The sequence below is a fragment of the Macaca fascicularis genome, chromosome 6 (genome assembly GCF_037993035.2).
Source record: "Macaca fascicularis isolate 582-1 chromosome 6, T2T-MFA8v1.1".
Lineage (NCBI taxonomy): Eukaryota > Metazoa > Chordata > Mammalia > Primates > Cercopithecidae > Macaca > Macaca fascicularis.
In genome coordinates this window covers 136045318-136068861 of record NC_088380.1, presented here as the reverse complement: position 1 = coordinate 136068861, position 23544 = coordinate 136045318, and the positions used below count along the sequence as shown (strand labels likewise).

General features: G+C 36.2%; 1 protein-coding gene across 8 annotated transcripts in view; it reads right to left on the bottom strand.

Annotated features, from left to right (window-relative positions):
- ADAMTS19 (ADAM metallopeptidase with thrombospondin type 1 motif 19) overlaps nucleotides 1-23544 on the bottom strand; it is a 283872-nt gene that overhangs the window by 224636 nt on the left and 35692 nt on the right. For all 8 annotated transcript variants that reach the window (XM_015451847.3, XM_065546713.1, XM_065546712.1 and 5 more), the window contains one exon: nucleotides 328-493. In XM_015451847.3, coding sequence (XP_015307333.2) covers nucleotides 328-493 — 166 coding nt within the window. The remainder of the gene's footprint in view (nucleotides 1-327; nucleotides 494-23544) is intronic.

Below are 23544 nucleotides of genomic sequence, written 5' to 3'. Positions count from 1 at the left end.
TATCTGGAATTATCTGTGTCATTTCTATTCCAGTAAAGTGATCAGTATCCCATGAGGAACACTTTACAATTCAAGAAAAGTATAGGATATGTTATATGATAATCTCTAAAGTCCTTTTGAGTTTCTACTTTTTGATGTTAAAATGTAGTGCTTCATAAAAAACTAAAAGATAATCCTACAATTGATACATTTAATTGTTACTAACCAAAAGATTCTACATTAAAAATAAATAAGTAAAGCTAGTAAATAGATGAGAGAGATTTTTTTTTAAAAGTAGTCATCTCACATTGAATGTTTACTTAAACTCTTTCAGGAGAAGGCATTTACCTGAAATGATACCACAGTAATGACTGTGAAGAGCTGACTTCTCTGTGACTTTTTCCTCCATGGACCTTTTCTGCCTATATACACGGTGTGGGTGACCTGTTATGGCCATTGTATCATTGAGTGGCTCAATAAATATGAAGTCCTCATTGAGCTGTATAAATCCCATCTGGAATATATAACACAAAAAGATATGTAAGAAATACCATTTGAAAAAATACTTTTAGATTCTTCCACTCATACATTGTTTTTGTTAACAAACATGCATACAGTCTTCTAGTGAAACTAACTTAGCAACCCCACTAGTAAGGTAACTATCTTCCCATTTTATTACTTCATCGTTATGTACTTTATTGCACTAACATAAACTTCATTTAGTTAGTCTTAGCCTGTGTGGGTGGGAGGCTAGACGCCAGCAACAGATGCACAGTAAAAATTTTGGAATGTTAAAGGTTCACTTTGGGAGACCCATGGGGTCACTTAAATGTACAGCACGTACAGAAAGAGCAATACAGTTTTTAATTGCATACATGACACAGTCCAACTTTTTGACAGTCATTATTTAATATAGTAATTCATATAACATGTTAAGACAAATGCAAGAGACAAATGCAAGAGGCATCAAAATTAATATATAAAATATTATTAAAGTCTTCTACTATATATTTTAAAAGCCCTTGAAGAATAAGAGAAAAATGAAGCATTACTTATATAAACAAGTTTCATTTCACATAGTGACATGTTTTAAAAGTCATTCAATTGTGAGACAGAGGGTTAAAACTGTAAAATACAGTTATGATCAATAAAAAGTACTTATAACAAGTAGGTATACTTGTAATATTTTGAGGCTAAGCCTAGTCATTTCTTCCTTTCCTTTTTTAGAATATAAATTTACATTATAACTGGGAAAGTGTTCCACATGAAAGAACATGCTATGACTTGATCTTTTCCATTTTTAATATTTAACTCCGTATAATTAATATAGATATATATTTATAGATAGCATACATTCAACTATATTCTCTTTAGCAAATAGTTTTGAGTAAATCATATACTAAAACCTGTATTACCAATCTGCTAACATCAAAGTTCTTAATTCTGTTTTGAATGATCAATGTCAATTTTATGTATATTTCATTTCAATTTGACCCAAATATAAGTCGCACAATAATAATATAATTATTTTCTAAAGTGGAAATTAAAAAAATACATATACCCTGAAAGAAATGCATGTTTTCTTTGGAAGTACAGAAGAAAGTTTTAAAAATGTGTTTGAATTATTAGAGTATTGCATCTTCCATTGCTAATATTCTACTTCATTTCATTCTGTACCAAATAAAGTAAACCAAGAGTAAATCTTAAAATCCTAATCAATCTCATTTTATTGAATGAGTTTTATCACTAAAAATTATCAAGAACGAGAATAAGCAATTTTATCACCTTGATCTGTCCCCCTCCTCTCTCTCCTTTTCTCTCTCTCCCTCTCCCCCTCTATTTGTTTCCCTACGTCTCAATCTCTCTCTCTTTCTCTCTCTCTCTCTCGCTCTTGCTCTTGCTCTCGCACACACCCACACACGTACACAGGCACACAAATATATTCGGGGGTAGGGGATAATGAAGAAAGATTTACTCTAATGAACCTTTAAAAATATTAGGCATATATGTGGGCCAAATATTTGTATAATTTTAATATGCCTTCAAATACCTTCAAATAAGTTCTTTCATTTTCCATACATATTTTACTTCTCTCAATCTGAAACTAGCTTGTATTTTAAGGTAATTACATCAAATCCAGCAGTTTTTCCCTTGAGCTTAATTTAATGAGAAACAAGAAAATATTAAAGATAAAATTATTAAATAATAGCAATTTTATCACCTTGATCTGTCCCCCCTCCTCTCTCTTTCTCTCTCTCTGTCTCCCTCTATTGGTTTCCCTATGTCTCACTCTCTCTCTCTCTTTCTCTCTCTCTCTCACACACACACGCACACACACACACAAATATATTCGGGGGTAGGGGATTATGAAGAAAGATTTACTCTAATGAACCTTCAAGAATATTGGGCATATATGTGGGCCAAATATTTGTATAATTTTAATATGCCTTCAAATACCTTCAAATAAGTTCTTTCATTTTCCATACATATTTTACTTCTCTCAATCTGAAACTAGCTTGAATTTTAAGGCAATGACATGAAATCCAGTAGTTTTCCCCTGAGCTTAATTTAATGAGAAACAAGAAAATACTAAAGATAAAATTATTAAATAATAGCCATTAAAGATGTAGTACATCTACACATAAATTAAGAATAGGTGGTGGTGTGTTACACATTATTGACCTAGGCTAAAAATAAAGAAATATGTTATTCTTGTCTTATGGATTAGTGTAATTCTGAGAGTTACTAAGTTTTCAAGGTCACTCATAAAATTGACAGTGAGGCTGATAATTAAAATAATAATTATGATACTCAGCACAGCTCAGGCAAACATGCTCAGTTTCTGAAAATCATAAATTTGTGATTCAATACATCCTTTCAACCAGGTTATAAACATGGTTAGATTTATAACAATAAACCTTATAAAATTTAATTGCATACTATCACATAAAATTTAATGACTCCAAGAACAGATTCTGAACTGGGTTCATAACTTACTGCTAGCTGTGTAACTACAAGAAACTAACAAGTTAGAAGGAACAGAAAGCAATGCTCTTATCATGGGTAATGCTCTGATAATGGGTAACCAGTCAATAAATGTTTGCTGTTATTTTAATTTTAGTAATAAGGACAATCATAATAAATATAAGCACCCAAACATTTGAGTATAAGCTGAAAAACAGAGTACAAAGGATCTAACTTTATTAATTTTTGTATCCCTGTTAGCATGTAAATTACTGTCTGAAATAAATTATATTGTTGTTTTGTTAGGATTTGGAAGCTTCTTCATTACAAAACATTTTCTGTTGTATTAGAATTTTATCTACAGACACTTTTAAAAACAAGAAAGCTACTTTTAAAAAGGAAAAAAACAAGTTGGAATACTTATAAGTGGTGACTCATTCATTCAATACATGTTTATAGTCTGACCACTGTGTTCCAACTCAGTTCACTCTAGGGCATATTTAGCACCAAGAGTCACACCATGAACTTTCTATCTGGGCCTAGAATACTATCCTATGTCACACAAAGTGCCCTAGCATGAATATGTGTCATTCAAGATACTGGTTCATATTAAAGCAGAATTATAGAAAATCTTGAGGTTTTCTGTGTCCCTGCAAAGGGCTCACTTTTTCCATTAATAAAATAAACTGTTTTATCTGCACTGTGATTTTACAAGCTATGAAAGAACATGAACCCGTATTAACCTTTCTGCACAAGTGCCCTTGTGCTGGGCAATCCACAATTAGGCAGCCTTTGCTTTAGTGCAAATATTGTCCTCTGAATTTCAGCAGGAAATAAAATATTATGTGAATGAATATGGCACAATGCATTATCTAAAATAAACGCCTAGTATATGTGTTTTTCACATTTTCCTTTTTAAATTTTTCGAAAACATTTTAACTCGAGTCATTTCATGTAAATATCTGGATGTAAAATTAAGTTTAACAGTTGTTTTCTAATTTATTTCTGTCTTCATAGGCATTTTCTCATATGATTACATCTGTTGTTTTGTCATTTAGTGTTATCTGAGTTCTCAATTTAGTAAGAATTTCCGTAGTTTGCAATTTAGCATTGCTTTTGTGAAAATAAGCTACCAGTCATTTCTTTTCTTACTGGTTGAAATTTCTTTTTCTCCATTTATGTGGCTCTGTGCTTTTTAAAATAACCATTAACTTTTATCTCCATGTAGATGTGCTGACACTACCACCAACTTCTAATCAAAACATAAAATTCGATTTGGACCATGTACAGGAATGTTCATATATTGTTACTTTACCTCATTATTTATAAATGGTTCATTTATTCAAATTCAAGTTAACTATGGGCTATTAAATAAACAGATCCTAAAGCATATAAGATCTAACTAAAGAGTTAGAAGGAACAGAAAGAAATCTGATACTCTCCATTCTTTTCCCCACTCCTACTGGGATGACTATTTCACTTCAACTATCTCACTTCCAAATCACTGACATAACCGAAGTACTACCACAATTATCTGAAGTTTTCTCTTCATTCTTCCATGCTTCTTTCTTGCAATTTTCTTCATGTTCCATAACCTCTGATTTTTAGCTAAAGTTTCAGTGAACTGGCTTAAGGTATTTTTTGAGGGTGAGTTGAACAAATACATATTGAGCATTCATTAGATACTTAACATTGCAAGAGTCATGATAAAATCCTATTTTTAAAAAAATATGATCCAGCAATTCCACTTCTGGGTATATATGCAAAGGAAATGAAATCAGTATGTCAAAGAGAGATCTGCACCCTCATGTTTATTGCACCACTATTAACAATAGTCAAGATGTGGAATCAACCGAAGTGTCCATTAACAGATGAATGGATTAAAAAATGGTGTGTGTGTGTGTGTAGACGGAATACTACTCAGACTTAAAGAAAATCCTGTCATTTGTGACAACATGGATGAATGTGAAGGGCATTATATTAAGTAGAATAAGCCAACTACAGAAACAAATACTGCACTATCTCACTTACATGTAAAATCTAAAAAAGTCAGACTGACAGAAGCAGAGAGTAGAATGGTAGTCAGCAGAAGGAGAGAAAGGGAGTTTGGGAAGATGTTGGTCAAAGGATCCAAAATTTCAGTTAGACAAGAGGAATAAGTTCAAGAGACTTACTGCACAACATGGTGATTGTAATTAAAAACAATGCATTATATATTTGAAAATTGTCAAGAGAGTAGTTTTTAAATGTGGTCATCACAAAAACCTGATAAGTATGTGAGATAACAGACACATTAATTGATTTAATCTTTGCACAGTGTATGCATATATCAAAACATTTTTCACACCAAAAATATGTGCATTTGTGATGTATTTGTAATTTTTGTCATTTAAAATAATTTAAAAATATAGAGCCTATCATAATAACTAGATGTCCTAAGTGCTGATGGACATGTGAAAGGTGATAGATCATTATAAATTCAGGATCTGAGAAAGGTACCCAGGGACAGCAGGATTTGCATAAGACAAGTGCAAGGATGCTCCTTATAGAGGAGGCATTATGAGTGGGGGCAAAGAGGATGGAGAGTCTAGGCAACAGTTGGAAGATGCCTGGTTTGAGCAGAGAAATGGGAAAATATAGTTGGAAAATAAAATAAACTCATATAATTGAAAAAAAATATATGACAATGTTCTTGATGGGACAATGAAAGCCAATGTCTTGAATATCAAATATCTTAGGATGTAAGTCTATTGTTCCAATGTACGGTACATCTGAGAATTAGCGAGACACTAGAAGAAGCAGAAGTGTTTTGGTTGTAAACAGTGGTAACAGAAGTTGCTTAAAGGCTTTGGAATCAGTATATGCTTGTAAAAACATTTTAGACAAATGTCTGATGCAGTACATGATCTGAACTTCTATATAAGTTTGGCTTTATTTTCCTTTTTTTTTTTTTTTTTTTTTTTTTTTTTTTTTTTTTTTTGAGATGGAGTGTCACTCTGTCACCCAGGCTGGAGCACAATGACATGATCTTGGCTCACTACAACCTCCGCTTCCTGGGTTCAAGTGATTCTCCTGCCTCAGCCTCCCTAGTAGTTAGGATCACATAATTTTAGTAGAGATGGAGTTTCTCCGTGTTGGCCAGGCTGGTCTTGAACTCCTGACCTCAGGTGATCCGCCCACCTCAGCCTCCCAAAATACTGGGAACACAGGTGTGAGCCTCCTCACCCACCCTGGCTTTATTTTCTTAAGTATTTTCTCATAAGGTTATAATGTATTAATATATTTCATTATAAAGCATTATATAGTTTCAAATGTAAGCATGACATAGGGCTTGGCATAAATTACAATGCCATATGTTTTTCTTATGCTATCTTCAAATAAAATATCATTTCAGTATTACTGTAAATGGGAGTGATTTTTCATGCATTTGTGTATTCTATATCTACATATAAATCTGTATAAAACTACACTTCTGACACCTCATCTATCCTATTTTCTTATCATCTTAAAACACTCTTCCTGATGATCCTTTCAGTGTTTCCACAATATGCTCAGAAAGATAAAATCCTTCATGAAGATATATGAGGCCTATAAGGCTATGAGAATTGTATCATCTCCCTCTCCAGTTTTACTTTTACTACTCAAACTTCATATATAACAATAACAGACAAACTTTTACTGTGTGAACAAACATATTTCAAAATAACCTTTAGTTGCATGATTACATCTTGGCATTTTGCACACACTGCCTTCTCTTTCCAGAATGCTATTGGGTCTGTGAAGAGCTATCAATTCTTCAAAATCAAGCAGACCCTATCTTTTCTCCAGAGTAACCACTGCCTTCCCTATCTAATTCTACACCAGACATTTTCTGTTGTTGCACTAATATGTCTAATGTGGTTATAGTTTCATGTCTTTCTGATTAGACCATGAGCTACTTGAGGCTTTGGAATAGTGCTCATCTTCATGTCTTCAATACATAAGGTCTAATACATAACAGATGCTCAAGGAATGTTGCTCTTAACTCAATGTAGTCTTCCTTCTTGAGATAACGGAAAATGTATCCATCACTGCTCTGAAGAGCAGGTACTCACTCCACCTGTGATTTCATAGAGGGAAATAAGAATTTTATTTCTTCCACTGGGCATTTCCAATGTTGGCTTTCTTGTGTGCCCAAGTAGTAGTATCTTTAGGAAAACTTTTCAGATGATCACATTGTTAACCTCATTCCATTTTCTTTCCTAACCAAAGGACTCCAAAGAGAATCATAAAACTCCAGTGATAGAAGGAAAGTTAGAAATCATCTGAGCATTATAGGAGTTTTAAAATAAAGAAAATCAATCCTTAGAAATATTGCATGGCTTGCCTAAAATTATACAGAGAGTTAATGTGAATGTCAGGGCTAGAGTGCAGGCTTCCCAGTTTCCATGCTAATTTTTGGTTTTGATACATCACGCTATCTTTGCTTGCGACCTACACTCTACTTAAATTTTTACTTACATTCTAGTTCCCCCTCCCAAATCCCCAAACTTCAGAAATTGTTCTGAGGTTGCCCACAATTTCCTTTTTTATTCCCCTCTCTGCAGCATTTGATCCTTGCCCACTTTTCTCCTCCTTGAATTACCACTGCCCTGGTCCTTTTTGTCTCTAGAAACTATTTCTGTTCCCTTAAATAGGGCATGTTCCTCATTCCAAGGTTGGCTTTTGATCAGCAATTGTTTTCTGCATCTATCACACTCAATGGTTTTATACCTCCTTTATGGAGATGATTCCCCAACCCCCTCACTCATAGTCAAGATTAACCCTCCTCTCCCATCCAAGTACTAACCAGGCCCGACCCTGCTTAGCTTCCGAGATCAGACGAGATCGGGCGCATTCAGGGTGGTATGGCCCTGTTTGCAGATGACATGATTGTATATTTAGAAAACCCCATTGTCTCAGCCCAAAATCTCCTTAAGCTGATAAACAACTTCAGCAAAGTATCAGGATACAAAATTAATGTGCAAAAATCACAAGCATTCTTATACACCAGTAACAGACAGAGAGCCAAATCATGAATGAACTTCCATTCACAATCGCTTTAAAGGGAATGAAATACCTAGGAATCCAACTTACAAGGGATGTAAAGGACCTCTTCAAGGAGAACTACAAACCACTGCTCAGTGAAATAAAAGAGGACACAAACAAATGGAAGAACATACCATGCTCATGGATAGGAAGAATCAATATCGTGAAAATGGCCATACTGCCCAAGGTAATTTATAGATTCAATGCCATCCCCATCAAGCTACCAATGTCTTTATTTACAGAATTGGAAAAAACTGCTTTAAAGTTCATATGGAACCAAAAAAGAGCCCGCATTTCCAAGACAATCCTAAGTCAAAAGAACAAAGCTGGAGGCATCACACTACCTGACTTCAAACTATACTACAAGGCTACAGTAACTAAAACAGCATGGTACTGGTACCAAAACAGAGATATAGACCAATGGAACAGAACAGAGTCCTCAGAAATAATACCACACATCTACAGCCATCTGATCTTTGACAAACCTCAGAAAAACAAGAAATGGGGAAAGGATTCCCTATTTAATAAATGGTGCTGGGAAAATTGGCTAGCCATAAGTAGAAAGCTGAAACTGGATCCTTTCCGTACTCCTTATATGAAAATTGATTCAAGATGGACTAGAGACTTAAATGTTAGACCTAATACCATAAAAACCCTAGAAGAAAACTTAGGTAATACCATTCAGGACATAGGCATGGGCAAGGACTTCATCTCTAAAACACCAAAAGCAATGGCAACAAAAGCCAAACTTGACAAATGGGATCTAATTAAACTAAAGAGCTTCTGCACAGCAAAAGAAACTACCAGCAGAGTGAACAGGCAACCTACAGAATGGGAGAAAATTTTTGCAATCTACTCATCTGACAAAGGGCTAATATCCAGAACCTACAAAGAACTCAAACAAATTTACAAGAAAAAAACAAACAACCCCATCAAAAAGTGGGCAAGGGATATGAACAGACATTTCTCAAAAGAAGACATTCATACAGCCAACAGACACATGTAAAAATGCTCATCATCACTGGCCATCAGAGAAATGCAAACCAAAACCACAATGAGATACCATCTCACACCAGTTAGAATGGCAGTCATTAAAAAGTCAGGAAACAACAGGTGCTGGAGAGGATGTGGAGAAATAGGAACACTTTTACACTGTTGGTGGGATTGTAAACTAGTTCAACCATTATGGAAAACAGTATGGCGATTCCTCAAGGATCTAGAACTAGAAGTACCATATGACCCAGCCATCCCATTACTGGGTATATACCCAAAGGATTATAAATCATGCTGCTGTGAAGACACATGCACACGTATGTTTACTGCGGCACTATTCACAATAGCAAAGACTTGGAATCAACCCAAATGTCCATCAGTGACAGACTGGATTAAGAAAATGTGGCACATATACACCATGGAATACTATGCAGCCATAAAAAAGGATGAGTTTGTGTCCTTTGTAGGGACATGGATGCAGCTGGAAACCATCATTCTCAGCAAATTATCGCAAGAACAGAAAACCAAACACTGCATGTTCTCACTCATAGGTGGGAACTGAACAATGAGATCACTTGGACTCGGGAAGGGGAACATCATACACCGGGGCCTATCATGGGGAGGAGGGAGGGGGGAGGGATCGCATTGGGAGTTATACCTGATGTAAATGGCGAGGTGATGGGTGCTGACAAGTTGATGGCTGCAGCACGCCAACATGGCACAAGTATACATATGTAACAAACCTGCACGTTATGCACATGTACCCTAGAACTTAAAGTATAATAATAATAAAAAAAAATTAACCCTCCTCTCTCACTTCCCTTGTTTCACTTCAGTCATATCATTATTCTTTCAAAAGTAGTGCCACCTCTCAAAGTTTGTATATCTGTTTATGGCTCTACCTTTTTTTAGTTACCCAAGCTAAAAATTATATGGACCTTTACTCTTTTTCAAGTCTATTTAAAACTATTTATAAGCAAACAATAATATAATAATAGGCCTGTTTACAAGGCATTTTATATGCATTATTTCATTTAATCTATAAATAGAGCCTTGGACACATGCTAATTTCATCAATTTTATAATTGAAAAAAAAAAGTGAACTTCAAAAAGATTTATTATGTCCTAAGATCACAAATCAGTATGTGGTGAAGACAAGATTCAAACGAAAGGCTGTCTGGTTTCAAACACACACTGCCTTTGTGAAGCTTTCTACAAAAGGGTAGGCCTGCCATATGAGTGTTATTTCAAAAAAAATCCTCATCTTAAAAAAATTTTACACTAAGAATTTGAACGTCAAGCATAACACCTCACAGATGGTAGATATCCAAAATTTGATATCAGTTGCCAGGCCAGGGCCCCATCCCTCCGAAAGCAGAAGACAAAAATACTACATCAAGGTTCTGAACTTTATCTTGAGCTGACTGTTGTATGTGATGAGACTTCTTGGCTGTCAAAGGCACACTGGCTTTCTAAGTGGACTGAGGTTTCACCTCCAGGCCTCCTTCAGCGGTGGATTCCCCAACAGTTCTCCCATGGCAGACTTGGTAGAATATTTCAAGGTTTTTGTTTCTCTTCTTCCTTTCTTTTAAGTCTCTTTTGTATTTTCTTTCCTACAATCTTTTCTGATCATACAACCAGAATTTAAACATAGTGGAACACTTAAAAATATGGTTTAAAAAATTCTTCTAAATCTTATCATACAGGATACTTACATATGAATGTATGTATATACTTCTAGTCAATTTAAATACACATATATATTTGTATTGTATATGTATCTGTCTGTGGGCATACGTTTGTGTGTATACACAGGCATAGATATATATTAGAATTTCATATTCTACTTTGTCCCATTTAAGAAAAGTTTGTTTCTCAATAGTATTATGTTATCTTTGTGTGTTTTTTAATTGCCAAATAATAGTTTATCCTCTAAATATATCATAATTTTATTAGTTATTTTTTCATCCAACTCTTTATTCAATAAATGTTTATTAGTATCACCTTTTTACAGTTAGAGCTCAGGGAACAGTAGTGAACAAGGTGGTCAAGGACCATCATCAACTTACACTCTAGGAAAGAAAATGATGCACCATTTATCCAGCTAGGTCAAAAAGATCTGTATTTGCTTCATAATCTGTGGTTAAGCTTTGTGTTGATTACTTATAATCTTATTTCTGTCTGTGTTCTAATTTGCAATAAAAAAAGACGAAAATATAGCCAGAAAGTACCCCTGTTAACAGATACCCAAAGACTAAGGCAGGCATTGCAAGTGACCACCTAAGAAGATGAATTCACCCACCTCATACGACAAGAGTGAGATCCCCACAGACTGAGGAGCATCTCTGAAGAAAAGAGTCTCCCAAGAACCACAAATGTGGCCCATGAAAGACTGTCCATTTAAAGCACTTGGCAAATGTGGAGCTCAGCAATAATGTCCCAAAATGCTATCCATCACCTAAGAACCTGCTCCTCCTTCTGGGTGTCCATTAACAGCTCTAATGCTACAGAGCCAGAGAAAGCCCAGTGCACTGAATAGGAGGATTGAAAGCCATAGGTGGAGAAATAACAAAGACTCTGACTTCATTCTCCCTTTTTCACTGCATGTAATTTCTTCTACGAAAGCCTGAATGCAGAGGGCATGTGGCCAATTCACTTTAACTTTATGTGAATTTTGACAGTTTGAGGATTATAGAACAAATATTTGAAAGATTAGAGAATTGTGTGACTAAATTTACCAGAAGTCTTCTCAGAACCTACAAATAAACAACAGAGATAAAACTAGGAGGGGCAGGCAAGAGTTTTATTATGACCCTTGAGTCTTATTTACTTAATGAAAAGCTATGCATGTATAATATGAATTCAAATAGTGCCAAGTACTAGGAATGGGTTACAGAGTGATGTAGAAATGCCTGTTAAATGAGGGGACCTCAGAGAAGAGACTTCATGTATGGGAAGTGAGAATGTGAAATGGTTATCAGAAAGAAACCCAGGGGCATTCCATAGCAGGTTCACTTACTTGATTCATATTCAAAAACAATCCCTGATGAAAGTCCTCTTTGTTTTTTTTTAAACCATCTATATTTTCTTGGACACTGCTTACAAATTTTATCATGGTGTGCTTCATGAGGGCTTCTTGTGGTATATCTTTCAACACAGTCATATTTACTTACATAATTACACAGGAACAAGTTCACTCCTACAAATGAATATTATATGGCTGTTCTTCATTTTCTTGTAAACTGCTGGCCTTTTCTATGTTTTTCTTTGATATTTAATAGAGATATAGATTTTAAAAGGTTCAAAATGTGCCTTTTCAACTCTATCATATACAACAGTACGAGAATAAATGGAAGCTACTCTCTGGCCTCTATGGTGAAGAAGTAAAAAGCAAGTGGTGAAGACTGGTCAAGTGGAAAATGAGTACTCCATCCTCACATTTAGATATCCAAAATGACTGCTTTAGTTGTTGTTGCTCTTGTTCTGATAGTTACCTCATTTCTCATTGTATATTCTAATTTTTGCTCAATATCAAGAGAAGCTATTTTCATACGCTTTCTTGTATCCGTTCACCTTACTGTAAACTCTTGTTACATGTAATAATTTGTAATTATTATTTTGGGCTATCTATGAATTATTTAAATATGCAAATAACATGTTAAAAATAGGGAGCAAATTTATTTTAAAATCTACTTTTTAGTTGTTTGCCAGTCTAGCCCCAATCTATTATGTTCCGATGTGACTTCCTGATGATTATTTAATGTTCATTACAAATATACCTATTGAATACCTGCCACGCAGCAGTATGCAAGTAATTGAGGATTCAAAGATGAAAACAGAATGAACCCCTGTCTTCATGGACTTTGTATATTTAGTGGGGATGATGAGGGAAGGACAGACAAAAATCAGGTATTCAGAAAAATACACTTAAGAAATTATAAATTGTAAAAAGCAGTATTAAAGAAACAAAGATCCAAAAAAAAAAAAAAAGAGTGAATGCTAGAGAAGCCAGAAAGGGTAGCTCAATAACTAAGGAGCTGGCATTTGAAGCAATAACTAAAGTGAAAGAAGGAGCCCACCATATGAAAACAAACTTAAATTGGGAAAAGATGGTGTCCCAGTTGAAGCGATGCCATAAACCAATGCTGTAATTCTGGAAGACATGTGGGAGAAACTCAACAAATATACTTTATGTTCACAAAGGTATACACTTCTAATTATCATTTATAACAATATATGTTTGTGTCCCATGTGTATATGTCACAGCAAAACATATTTCAAAAAGTAAAAAATAAAGAATAAGTAATATAGCTATAATACTTAGTACCAGAAGAAACAGGATTGCTCCTATAAAGCTTTCATTTTTCAAAATGAAAAATAAAGAATAAATAGAGCTAGAATACTTAGTACCAGAAGAAATGGTATTGTTCCTATAGGCAGAAGTCAAAGATGGGGAGAAAGGGCAGGATATTTTATTTCTTATAGTAAGCATTAACTTTTTAAATGATGTACATATGACTTAGATTAATTTAAAAGAAGGAAGGATTGAAATGGAGAGACACAAGACTTGTTGGGAGGCAACTGCAGTAATTAAAGCAATAAATAATGGTGGCATTAGTGTAAAGTCTATTAGGAAACCCTACATACAAGCCAAACTCAGTTAAAAACTGACAGGTGGTGTGGAGACTGAGGCAGTGATAGGAGTCATACATAAACAATTATGGCAGCAAAAACAGAGCAGACAGGTTGGCAGGGCATGATTCATGTAGAGCTCTCGAGACCCTAAGCCATTTAGATTTTATTTGAAGTGTAATTGGAAGCAAATGATGGTGGATGGCATGATCTAATGTAAATCTAAAGAAAACCATTCTTGCTGTTTTTCAGAAAACAGATTCTAGGTTGACCAAAAGTAGAATGAGGGAGGCCAGTTTGATGTCAGTTCCAATAATCCAGGTGCAAGATCACAGTGGCTAGGCTAAGGAGGCAACACATGGTGACTGGACTAAGGACGTGGAAAAAAGTAAACAGATCTGAAATTTATTTTGGATTTTCACCCAAACCAGAGGGCAATCATCCAAATGTGTTAATGGTGTGATATTGGGACATGGAGGAACAGTGGCACAGAAGAATTAAGGATTACTCCAAAGTTTCTAGCTTTGGTACTTAAGAAGGAAGAGACAGCTGCCTGCAATTGAGATATAACAATCAAATCATGGAGCTGAAACGGATTTTAGGGATAGAGAATCAAAGTTTCTGATGAGAACTTATCAGGTCTGATATGTTTGTGAGACATGCAAAGGGAAAAATCAAGTAGATAGTTGGAGAATGAAGCTTAGTGGATAGTTTTATGCTGGAGACATCTATCTGGGAGCTGCCAATTTCAATCCCTAAGACTGAATGATGTTATTCAGTAAAAGAGGATATAGAAAGAACAGAACCGGGCCTAAAATCAATCTCTGAGGACCCTAACATTGGGAAGAAGAGAAAGAACAAGCAAAGGAGATTATGGAGGAAGGGCTAGTGAGGTTAAAGAAAAAGTGAAAGCTTGTAAGGTTGATGTTTTTTTCAAAAAACAAAATCAGAATTAATGCCTTCTCAATTTGACTTTGAAGAAAAGAAAAGAGTAAGCTCTCCTTTAGTTCGCTTGGAGGAAGCTCCTGCCCGTGTCTAACCCACAATGCTAAAGCTTAAAATTTTAGTAGTGCTATGCAAGATGATCAAACACGTGTTCATTCTGTTGTTAAATTCAATAGCAAGAGCTGAGCAAAGAAACATTTCCATGTCTTCATCCATCAGGATTCTCAAAAGTCATAACAACGTGGCTTCTTTTTGTTGCAAAAGAGAAAATTTTACATGTTCCATATTGTTAAGAGAAGAATTTAAATCTATTAACTAACTTTGACCCATAGTATTTCTTGACCAGAAAGGTGGCTTCCAAATTGCCACCCACCCTAGCACTTAATGAGTTGGTGTATATTCAATTGTACACCTAGTTGTTAAAGGGTTAGTCACTCAGTGATTTTTTGGAGCCATTCACCATGGTGATGAGCCCTTGCAGCACTTATCTCATGCAATTCCAGCCCAGTTATGTGCCTTAAGTGGAAGAGAATGAGACCACTGAGAAAGCTGCACAGCTGTAATTTGGGGAAGCACTCACCACTGCCAGGTCTTACTGGTGACCTCACAATTGACAGAGATGTTGCCAACCTCCTACATACCCCTAGAGAGTAGATGCAAACTCATTTTACCATGGAAACAAGATTAGTGGAGCAAACTACTTAAGGACCTAGCACTGGTAGTCAGAGAAATGGAAAATCTGCTGCAACTTATTTTCAGGATTCAATTAAAGGTCAAATGAATACAATAATGTATTCAACAATATTTACTGAGTGTATACTATGTGTTAATCTTCCAGATGCAGAAAATATAGCAATGTGCAAAACATTAAAATAGGCTGACAATCTTAAATATCTTTACAGTAATTAAGAAATTTACTTATTACAGATTTCATGTCCTCCTTGCCACTTGCACCATCAGGAAAATGTGGTGATAGTGTTGTGTTTTTTCCCCCCACTTAGAACCCTTGGCTAATTCTCCCCAATTCCCATTCTGAATGACATAAATAAAATCCAAGAAATTATAATTATGTGTCCCCCCTTTAAAGGGAACAATGTACTTTGTGCCAACAAAGTTCTTTCTTTCATAGCCTGTTTCTCAACCATGACATTCCCAAATACAAATGTAGCTATGAAAGGAGAACTTAAAAAACACATTTGACCTTTTTTCTTCCCAGCCTTTCCATACTCTCTCTTTTATATATATATCCCACCAGTGAGAACTGAGACCAAAAATCTAATGTAATCTCTTGCTGATTTATCAGAGGCTGCTGTAGGAGATCATATACCTAAAGATCTGATGTAATATGGTATAAACCCTGAATCAATCCCCAAAACATTCTGCATATACCAGACCATGTCAAGACTATTATGTCCACGCATGGCCATGCATCATGTTTTAAGAAAGATAATTATAAATAGAAGAACATCAAAAGAAATTAGGGGTAAGTTGGTTCCAAATTCAAGAAGGAACCGTTCATCAATGTTACTGATAAATATTTAAAATTCTGTTTACTCCTTTCAGTCACCAGTAGAGCAATCACTACTGTGGGGCAATCCAACTCTCTACTAGACAGTGGTAACTATCCACTAAAGTTTTTATAAAAGGTCCAGAATGCTTCCTCATCATAACTATATATCCTGAGTCCTGATTCTGTATTGTAAGCACCTTTTTCTGCTTCAAATATATGACAAATATTCTCATGGTCCCATTAGTATAACCATTTATGATATGAGATGGGTTTATTGTCCTTCTTCATTCTTATTTTTCTTGGATGTTCTGTAGTGTATAAGTGCTTTTCTTAGATTCAGTTTCCTTTGATTCTAAATTATGGCAACGAATGTTGAATGAAAAATGTCTCTGGAATGAAGAATGAGTTGAAATAAGAGACTATAAGTATGCCTTTAGGAGCCTGGTGCAGACTGGCACAGGATAACAAAATGGAAAGTGTTTTAATTTATTGTCTTTAATAATCCTTTATTAGGGAATTCCTCAAACCTTCAGAAATGTACAACAAAGAGTGCTCACATATCCACCCTCAGTATTTAACAAATATTAATAATTATTGGCTACAGATCTTTTTAAAAAATATAAAACAATTTATTGATTCAGTTGAAGTGGACCCTATACAACTTCCCAAAGCCAATTATCTTTCTTATGGCTCAAAAGTAATTACTACACAGAAGAAGTGGCATTATTTGCAACCATGGTTTTGTACTGTCACTACATATGCTTTGCCAAATGTTGCAATGGAAATGACTGGACTTATTTAAAAGGGTTCCCTCTGGTCAGTATCAAGATAAAACTCTGAAGGTAGAACAAAAAGAATGCGCTGATGTTTGGATGTGTAATTTGAAAAAAGAAGAATTCACAATATGAGGATCACAATATAATTTTGGCCCGTGTCAATATGGTCATCGATAATATGGAGAATAATGTGGAGAAAGCAGAATTGGAGATTGCAGGAGAAGAGGAGACCGATTCAGTTAGGAACATGTTAAAAACCTGGTGTATCTATTAGATTTCATATTTAAATTTCAACGAGGTAGCTGGATATACAATCATGGAGTTAAACAAACAGGTCTGAACTAGAATTGTATGTTTTGAAGTCATTGGCAGATAGTTGGCATTCAGGCCATGAGACTGCATTAGATTACCAAGCCACTGTAGACAGAGAAGAAAAGAAGGCCCATGAGCACTAGTACATGCCAGTGTAAAGGATACACAGAGAAAACTAATAATCAATAAAACAATCTAAAACGGAGCAGTCAGAGAGGTGTGGTGTCCAGGATGGCCAATGACAAAAACATATGTCAAGAAGGAAAGCATGATGAGCTATTTCCAATGCTACTGATGATAAGCTATACACTGAAAATCAGTAGCCCCATAGGAATACTTTTCCCCAGCAGCTCCATAGCCTCTATCCTTCATAATTAAGTATTTTGAAATATAGATATTTCTTTGTTTACAATTCAAATGAAAAAAGTAGACATAACTAGCATTCCATTTTTTTATTTCATTAATACTAAATGTAATATAATTTTTAATGGAAGATGGGGAAAAATGCAACTTCAAAATTCATCATGCATACATATGGACTTTATAATTTTAATAGTAATGGACAGAATTTCAGTAATTTGAAAGGAAAATGATATATAAAAAAATAAAATATTTGAGAGCAATCCACCAAGAACAAACAGAAAAGTAACTAGGGTATGATCCTTTTTTTAAAATTTTTTTATTAAACTTTAAGTTCTAGGGTACATGTGCACAATGTGCAGGTTTGTTACATATGTATACTTGTGCCATGTTGATGTGTTTCACCCATCAACTCATCAGCACCCATCAACTCGTCATTTACATCAGGTATAACTCCCAATGCCATCCCTCCCCCCTTACCCCTCCCCATAATAGACCCCGGTGTGTGATGTTCCCCTTCCTGAGTCCAAGTGATCTCATTGTTCAGTTCCCACCTATGAGTGCTGAGAATGATGGTTTCCAGGTGCATCCATGTCCCTACAAAGGACACAAACTCATCCTTTTTTATGGCTGCATAGTATTCCATAGTGTATATGTGCCACATTTTCTTAATCCAGTATGTCACTGATGGACACTGGGTTGATTCCAAGTCTTTGCTATTGTGAATAGTGCCACAATAAACATACATGTGCATGTGTCTTCATAGCAGCATGATTTATAATCCTTAGGGTATATACCCAGGAATGGGATGGCTGGGTCATATGGTATTTTTAGTTCTAGATCCTTGAGGAATTGCCATACTGTTTTCCATAATGGTTGAACCAGTTTACAAACCCACCAACAGTGTAAAAGTGTTCCTATGTCTCCACATCCTCTCCAGCACCTGTTGTTTCCTGACTTTTTAATGATTGCCATTCTAACTGGCATGAGATGTTATATCATTGTGGTTTTGATTTGTATTTCTCTGATGGCCAGTGATGATGAGCATTTTTTCATGTGTCTATTGGCTGCATGCATGTCTTCTTTTGAGAAATGTCTGTTCATATACTTTGCCCACTTTTTGATGGGGTTGTTTGTTTTTTTCTTGTAAATTTGTTTGAGTTCTTTGTAGGTTCTGGATATTAGCCCTTTGTCAGATGAGTAGATTGCAAAAATGTTCTCCCATTCTGTAGTTTGCCTGTTCACTCTGCTGGTAGTTTCTTTTGCTGTGCAGAAGCTCTTTAGTTTAATTAGATCCCATTTGTCAATTTTGCTTTTGTTGCCATTGTTTTTGGTGTTTTAGACATGAAGTCCTTGCCCATGTCTATGTCCTGAATGGTATTACCTAGGTTTTCTTCTAGGGTTTTTATGATATTAGGTCTAACATTTAAGTCTCTAATCCATCTTGAATCAATTTTCGTATAAGGAGTACGGAAAGGATCCAGTTTCAGCTTTCTACTTATGGCTAGCCAATTTTCCCAGCACCATTTATTAAATAGGGAATCCTTTCCCCATTTCTTGTTTTTCTGAGGTTTGTCAAAGATCAGATGGCTGTAGATGTGTGGTATTATTTCTGAGGACTCTGTTCTGTTCCATTGGTCTATATCTCTGTTTTGGTACCAGTACCATGCTGTTTTAGTTACTGTAGCCTTGTAGTATAGTTTGAAGTCAGTGATGCCTCCAGCTTTGTTCTTTTGACTTCGTATTGTCTTGGCAAGGTGAGCTCTTCTTTGGATCCATATGAACGTTAAAGCAGTTTTTTCCAATTCTGTGAAGAAAGTCATTGGTAGCTTGATGGGGATGGCATTGAATCTATAAATTACCTTGGGCAGTATGGCCATTTTCATGATATTGATTCTTCCTATCCATGAGCATGGTATATTCTTCCATTTGTTTGTGTCCTGTTTTATTTCATTGAGCAGTAGTTTGTAGTTCTTCTTGAAGAGGTCCTTTACATCTCTTGTAAGTTGGACTCCTAGGTATTTTATTCTCTTTGAAGCAATTGTGAATGGAAGTTCATTCATGATTTGGCTCTCTGTGCGTCTGTTGCTGGTGTATAAGAATGCTTGTGATTTTTGCACATTGATTTTGTATCCTGAGACTTTGCTGAAGTTGCTTATCAGCTTAAGGAGATTTTGGGCTGAGACAATGGGGTTTTCTAAATATACAATCATGTATCTGCAAACAGGGACAATTTGACTTCTTCTTCTCCTAAATGAATACCCTTTATTTTTTCTCTTGCCTGATTGTCCTAGCCAGAACTTCCAACACTAAGTTGAATAGGAGTGGTGAGAGAGGGCATCCCTGTCTTGTGCCAGTTTTCAAAGGGAAAGCTTCCAGTTTTTGCCCATTCAGTATGATATTGGCTGTGTGTTTGTCATAAATAGCTCTTATTATTTTGAGATACGTTCCATCAATACCGAATTTATTGAGAGTTTTTAGCATGAAGGGCTGTTGAATTTTATCAACGGCCTTTTCTGCATCTATTGAGATAATTGTGTGGTTTTTGTCTTTGTTCCTGTTTATATGCTCAATTACGTTTACTGATTTGTGTATGTTGAACCAGCCTTGCATCCCAGGGATGAAGCCCACTTGATCATGGTGGATAAGCTTTTTGATGTGCTGCTGGATTCGGTTTACCAGTATTTTATTGAGGATTTTTGCACCGATGTTCATCAGGGATATTGGTTTAAAATTATCTTTTCTTATTGTGTCTCTGCCAGGCTTTGGTATCAGGATGATGTTGCCTCATAAAATGAGTTAGGGAGGATTTCGTCTTTTTCTATTGATTGGAATAGTTTCAGAAGGAATGGTACCAACTCCTCCTTGTACCTCCGGTAGAATTCAGCTGTAAATCCATCTGGTCCTGGACTTTTTTTGGTTGGTAAGCTATTAATTATTGCCTCAATTTCAGAGCCTGCTATTGGTCTATTCAGGGATTCAACTTCTTCCTGGTTTAGTTTTGGGAGAGTGTAAGTGTCCAGGAAATTATCCGTTTCTTCTAGGTTTTCTAGTTTATTTGCATAGAGGTGTTTATAGTATTCTATGATGGTAGTTTATATTTCTGTGGGGTCAGTGGTGATATCCCATTTATCATTTTTTATTGCATCTATTTGATTCTTCTCTCTTTTCTTCTTTGTAACTCTTGCTGGGGGTCTATCAATTTTGTTGATCTGTTCAAAAAACCAGCTCCTGTATTCATTGATTTTTCGGAGGGTTTTTTGTGTCTCTATCTTCTTCAGTTCTGCTCTGATCTTAGTTATTTCTTGCCTTTTGCTAGCTTTTGAATGTATTTGCTCTTGCTTCTCTAGGTCTTTTAATTGTGGTGTTAGGATGACAATTTTGGATCTTTCCAGCTTTCTCTTGTGGGCATTTAGTGCTATAAATTTCCCTCTACACACTGCTTTAAATGTATCCCAGAGATTCTGGTATGTTGTATCTTTGTTCTCATTGGTTTCAAAGAACATCTTTATTTCTGCCTTCATTTCGTTATGTACCCAGTAGTCATTTAGGAGCAGGTTGTTCAGTTTCCATATAGTTGAGCGGTTTTGATTGAGTTTCTTAGTCCTGAGTTCTAGTTTGATTGCACTGTGGTCTGAGAGACAGTTTGTTATAATTTCCGTTCTTGTACATTTGCTGAGGAGTGCTTTACTTCCAACTATGTGGTCAGTTTTGGAATAAGTGCGATGTGGTGCTGAGAAGAATGTATATTCTGTTGATTTGGGGTGGAGAGTTCTGTAGATGTCTATTAGGTCCACTTGGTGCAGTTGAGTTCAATTCCTGGATATCCTTGTTAACTTTCTGTCTTGTTGATCTGTCTAATGTTGACGGTGGGATGTTGAAGTCTCCCATTATTATTGTATGGGAGTCTAAGTCTCTTTGTAAGTCTCTAAGGACTTGCTTTATGAATCTGGGTGCTCCTGTATTGGGTGCATATATTTAGGATAGTTAGCTCTTCCTGTTGAATTGATCCCTTTACCATCATGTAATGGCCTTCTTTGTCTCTTTTGATCTTTGATGCTTTAAAGTCTGTTTTATCAGAGACTGGGATTGCAACCACTGCTTTTTTTTTGTTCTCCATTTGCTTGGTACATCTTCCTCCATCCCTTTATTTTGAGCCTATATGTGTCTCTGCATGTGAGATGGGTCTCCTGAATACAGCAAACTGATGGGTCTTGACTCTTTATCCAATTTGCCAGTCTGTGTCTTTTAATTGGACTATTTAGTCTATTTACATTTAAGGTTAATATTGTTATGTGTGAACTTGATCCTCTCATTGTGATATTAGCTGGTTATTTTGCTCGTTAGTTGATGCAGTTTCTTCCTAGCATCGATGGTCTTTACATTTTGGCATTTTTTTCGCAATGGCTGTTACCAGTTGTTCCTTTCCATGTTTAGTGCTTCCTTCAGGGTCTCTTGTAAGGCAGGCCTGGTGGTGACAAAATCTCTAAGCATTTGCTTGTCTGTAAAGGATTTTATTTCTCCTTCACTAATGAAACTTAGTTTGGCTGGATATGAAATTCGGGGTTTAAAATTCTTTTCTTTAAGAATGTTGAATATTGGCCCCCACTCTCTTCTGGCTTGGAGAGTTTCTGCCGAGAGATCTGCTCTTAGTCTGATGGGCTTCCCTTTGTGGGTAACCTGACCTTTCTCTCTGGCTGCCCTTAACATTTTTTCCTTCATTTCAACTTTGGTGAATCTGGCAATTATGTGTCTTGGAGTTGCTCTTCTCGAGGAGTATCTTTGTGGCGTTCTCCGTATTTCCTGGATTTGAACGTTGGCCTGCCTTACTAGGTTGGGGAAGTTCTCCTGGATGATATCCTGAAGAGTGTTTTCCAACTTGGTTCCATTTTCCCCATCACTTTCAGGCGCCCCAGTCAGACGTAGATTTGGTCTTTTCACATAATCCCATACTTCTTGGAGGCTCTGTTCATTTCTTTTTCCTCTTTTTTCTCTAGTCTTCTCTTCTCACTTCATTTCATTCATTTGATCTTCAATTGCTGATACTCTTTCTTCCAGTTGATCAAGTTGGTTACTGAAGCTTGTGCATTTGTCATCTATTTCTCGTGTCTTGGTTTTTATCTCTGTCAGGTCATTTATGGCCTTCTCTGCATTGATTATTCTAGTTATCCATTCTTCCATTCTTTTTTCAAGATTTTTAGTTTCTTTGTGTTGGGTACGTAGTTCCTCCTTTAGCTCTGAGAATTTTGATGGACTGAAGCCTTCTTCTCTCAACTCGTCAAAGTCATTCTCCGTCCAACTTTGATCTGTTGCTGGCGATGAGCTGCGTTCCTTTGGTGGGGGAGATGTGCTCTTATTTTTTGAATTTCCAGCTTTTCTGCCCTGCTTTTTCCCCATCTTTGTGGTTTTATCTGCCTTTGGTCTTTGATGCTGGTGACGTACTGATGGGGTTTTGGTGTGGGTGTCTTTTCTGTTTGTTAGTTTTCCTTCTAACAGTCAGGACCCTCAGCTGTAGGTCTGTTGGAGATTGCTTGAGGTCCACTCCAGACCCTGTTTGCCTGGGTATCAGCTGTGGAGGCTGCAGAAGATTGAATATTGGTGAACAGTGAGTGTTCCTGTCTGATTCTTGCTCTAGAAGCTTTGTCTCAGGGGTGTACCCCACCGTGTGAGGTGTGGGGTGTCGGTCTGCACCTAGTGAGGGATGTCTTCCAGTTAGGCTACTCAGGGGTCAGGGACCCACCTGAGCAGGCAGTCTGTCCGTTCTCAGATCTCAGCCTCCACGTTGGGAGATCCACTGCTCTCTTCAAAGCTGTCAGACAGGGTCTTTCTGACAGCAGAGGCTTCTGCTACTTTTTGTTTAGCATTGCCCTGTCCCCAGATGTGGAGTCTACAGAGACAGGCAGGCCTCCTTGAGCTGCTGTGGGCTCCACCCAGTTCGAGCTTCCCGGAGGCTTTGTTTACTTAAGCCTCAGCAATGGCAGGCACCCCTCCCCCAGCCTCGCTGCT